The sequence below is a fragment of the Olea europaea genome, unplaced genomic scaffold (assembly GCF_002742605.1).
Source record: "Olea europaea var. sylvestris unplaced genomic scaffold, O_europaea_v1 scaffold2798, whole genome shotgun sequence".
NCBI lineage: Eukaryota > Viridiplantae > Streptophyta > Magnoliopsida > Lamiales > Oleaceae > Olea > Olea europaea.
In genome coordinates this window covers 22,909-25,839 of record NW_019246462.1, presented here as the reverse complement: position 1 = coordinate 25,839, position 2,931 = coordinate 22,909, and the positions used below count along the sequence as shown (strand labels likewise).

General features: G+C 35.7%; 1 protein-coding gene across 1 annotated transcript; it reads left to right on the top strand.

Annotated features, from left to right (window-relative positions):
- The first annotated feature begins 707 nt into the window (after window positions 1-707).
- LOC111383972 (protein FEZ-like) lies at window positions 708-2,614 on the top strand. The gene is made up of 3 exons (XM_023008175.1): window positions 708-905; window positions 1,352-1,641; window positions 1,751-2,614. The coding sequence occupies exons 1-3, from the start codon at window positions 722-724 to the stop codon at window positions 2,612-2,614; spliced, it is 1,338 nt and encodes a 445-aa protein (XP_022863943.1). The 5' UTR covers window positions 708-721.
- The last annotated feature ends 317 nt before the right edge of the window (window positions 2,615-2,931 follow it).

Below are 2,931 nucleotides of genomic sequence, written 5' to 3'. Positions count from 1 at the left end.
GCAAAATTCCTACGATTCTAATGTTAATAAGCTGATAATGTGATTGCCCCCTATATGACATTAAGAAATTTTAAAAGTTTTCGTTGTTGGGATTGATTGTGCAACTCAAGTTGAAGACCAACTCACAACTCGAGCAATTGTTTGAGTAGTAGTGGTGCAATTGTTCCCTTAATTAATCTTATTGTTATTATGCATGCATATTAAAATCATTCACTTAATACATCCTAATCCCCATGAGGGCTGATTTGGTGCTTCTTGAGATTCCTCAATTTGGACTCAGACAAAACACAATTTGCGTCATGAGCCATGAAGAATGAGAAATTAAGAGTCTTCGCTAAGAATTTATATGTTTGACTTGGAGTTTTCTCAAAAACAAGCTTCTTTAAAGTCACCACGAAAGGCGGCTGATCCTTCGGAGGCAGACCCCTTCTCATGGTGCATATAATCACTTTCAAATTAAGTGATTTTTGCTCACCGTTTTGAGTTCATCTATTTTGACAGCACGCCTTTAGGTGAAAACTTCATAGTCTGTATGTTCTCTAACTAGGTTTAAGGGTTTATGTTCAAGATTTTCTGTTTCTATTTCTTGAAACTGGTTCTTGTTTCAAACCATTTGGTCCAGCTGCATATAGCTAGTGAAAGTAGAGCTAACAAATTTTTTTATTTGAAAGAATATCTGAATACACACAGAAATTAAAGATCTGTATAAGAAGAAAAAAGTATGGAGGAGAGAAATGAAAGTGATAAAATAGATGAAGTTATGCTGCCGGGGTTCCGGTTTCATCCGACTGATGAAGAACTAGTAGGGTTTTATCTAAGAAGAAAAATTCAGCAGAGGCCTATTTCCATCGAACTCATCATCAAGCAACTTGACATCTATAAGTATGATCCATGGGATCTTCCAAGTAAGAACATTTTTTTGTTATAAAAGTTTGAAGTAGTTTGTTTTATGAACAAATTAATGGATTCAAAATATTTTCTTGTATTATTTCTCTCTTCTGGGTTTTCTAACTGAAGTTTTCACTTCCTTTGCCTATTGGTTTAATGTGAATAACTTTTGTTTTAACAACCTTTAGTTCTTTTGTTCTTTCTTGGCTCATATCCAAGGTTTTTCCGAGTTCCACTCTTGTTCCCAACATATTTAGGGCTCACCACGTGAATATCTATTTTTGCAGTTCTGTTCGTCGTATTGCTAGATCTACTGAAATATCTCGAGAGAGCAAAAACTAGATCTTATCTAGCTTTTGTTTGAAATTTCTAAAATAGACCATTGTTATGTTTTTTGTCTATTCGTTTCTTGATAACATGCAAACTAACTAGCGAGTTCTTGGTTCTCATTTTCTGCAACCAGAATTGGCAACAACTGGAGAAAAAGAATGGTACTTCTACTGTCCAAGGGATCGAAAATATAGAAACAGCACGCGTCCCAACCGTGTAACTGGAGCTGGATTCTGGAAAGCCACCGGAACTGATCGGCCTATATACTCCTCAGAGAACACAAAATGCATTGGCTTGAAGAAGTCCCTGGTTTTCTACAAAGGGAGAGCTGCAAAAGGGATAAAAACTGACTGGATGATGCACGAGTTCCGGCTTCCCTCCGTTTCACTAAAACCTTATCTCGACAAAAACATTCCAGCAAATGTACGTATAGCAAACTTTCCTTTAACCTAAAGTTGATCATTTTTAATCTTTAATGTACTTCTTTAGAATATTCATTTATTAATAGTTTCTTTTTCTCTTTGGATTTCAGGAGTCATGGGCAATATGTAGGATTTTCAAGAAAGCAAACTCAAATACAAAAAGAGTTTTCTCTGATTCTTGGGAACAGAAAGATTTTGGTTCAGACGCAGGATACCTATCTAGAAGTTATTGCAACTCGACCGTACATGAAGGAATCATTAAAGATTTGACCTTTTCGAACTCTTTATGCAACTCACTAGGGGCATGGGAAAAAATATCTTCTATACCTGAGACGACTACTACATCTGAGATGATAAATCCTCATGCTCTTACTCCTGATCAGTTCACTTCTGGAAATATGTCATTGACAAACAAAACGAATACGCCCTTCCATTCTGGTTTTATTAACAACAATATAGAAAAACCATCAATTTCAAGTTTTTCTCCAACTGAAATTCCTGCCTACAAACCAATAAACCGAACCAACAATAGAAACTGTGAATTTTCCTATTCCAGTGAAAACTTAACTCCGAGTTACACATTTTCATCCACAGAACCCTCCTTAAAATGCACCGGTGATGTTCCTTCCATGTTGCTGAATTCTACATTTAGAGATTTTGGTAAGAATGTAGACTGCAGTACATTGCAAGGGCAATGTGACAGCTTTTCGACCGCGCTATTACAAGACATGCAAGGAAACGTGTGCCTTGGAGACGACGCGGCTGGCTTAATACAGCAACAAACGAAACCTTGTTCTCAACAAATTTGGGGTCGACCAGATACGGCCTTACTGAAGAACCATAATGCGTCACAGTTTGATGGATTTCCTTTTAGTTACGCTTTGAGCATGCCTGCAGATGCATGGAATTCAAATTTGTTGTGGGATTCTTCTCCTTGTCCCACTGAATTTTCAACCAGTTATTCCACTAATTAACAATTGCTAGACTTCGAGTACAGAGATTAATTATACCATTTAATATTAGTTTTGACTGCTAAACTTGTTTGATATAATTCATTATTTTTCATGTTCTATTTTTGAGAACTTATATTGATAGTGTCGTAGAAATTAAGCCAATGTTTGGTTTAAAAAATGGATTAAAGTCAAGAATTAAATATAATCACATATGTTATGGGATCCATAATTATTCAACCACACATTTAATCAACTTTTATCAAAATCTACTAAGAATCTAATATTTATCTAAACCAAACAAGGGCCTAATTATGCAGGATTCGAAGCTTAACATTAGT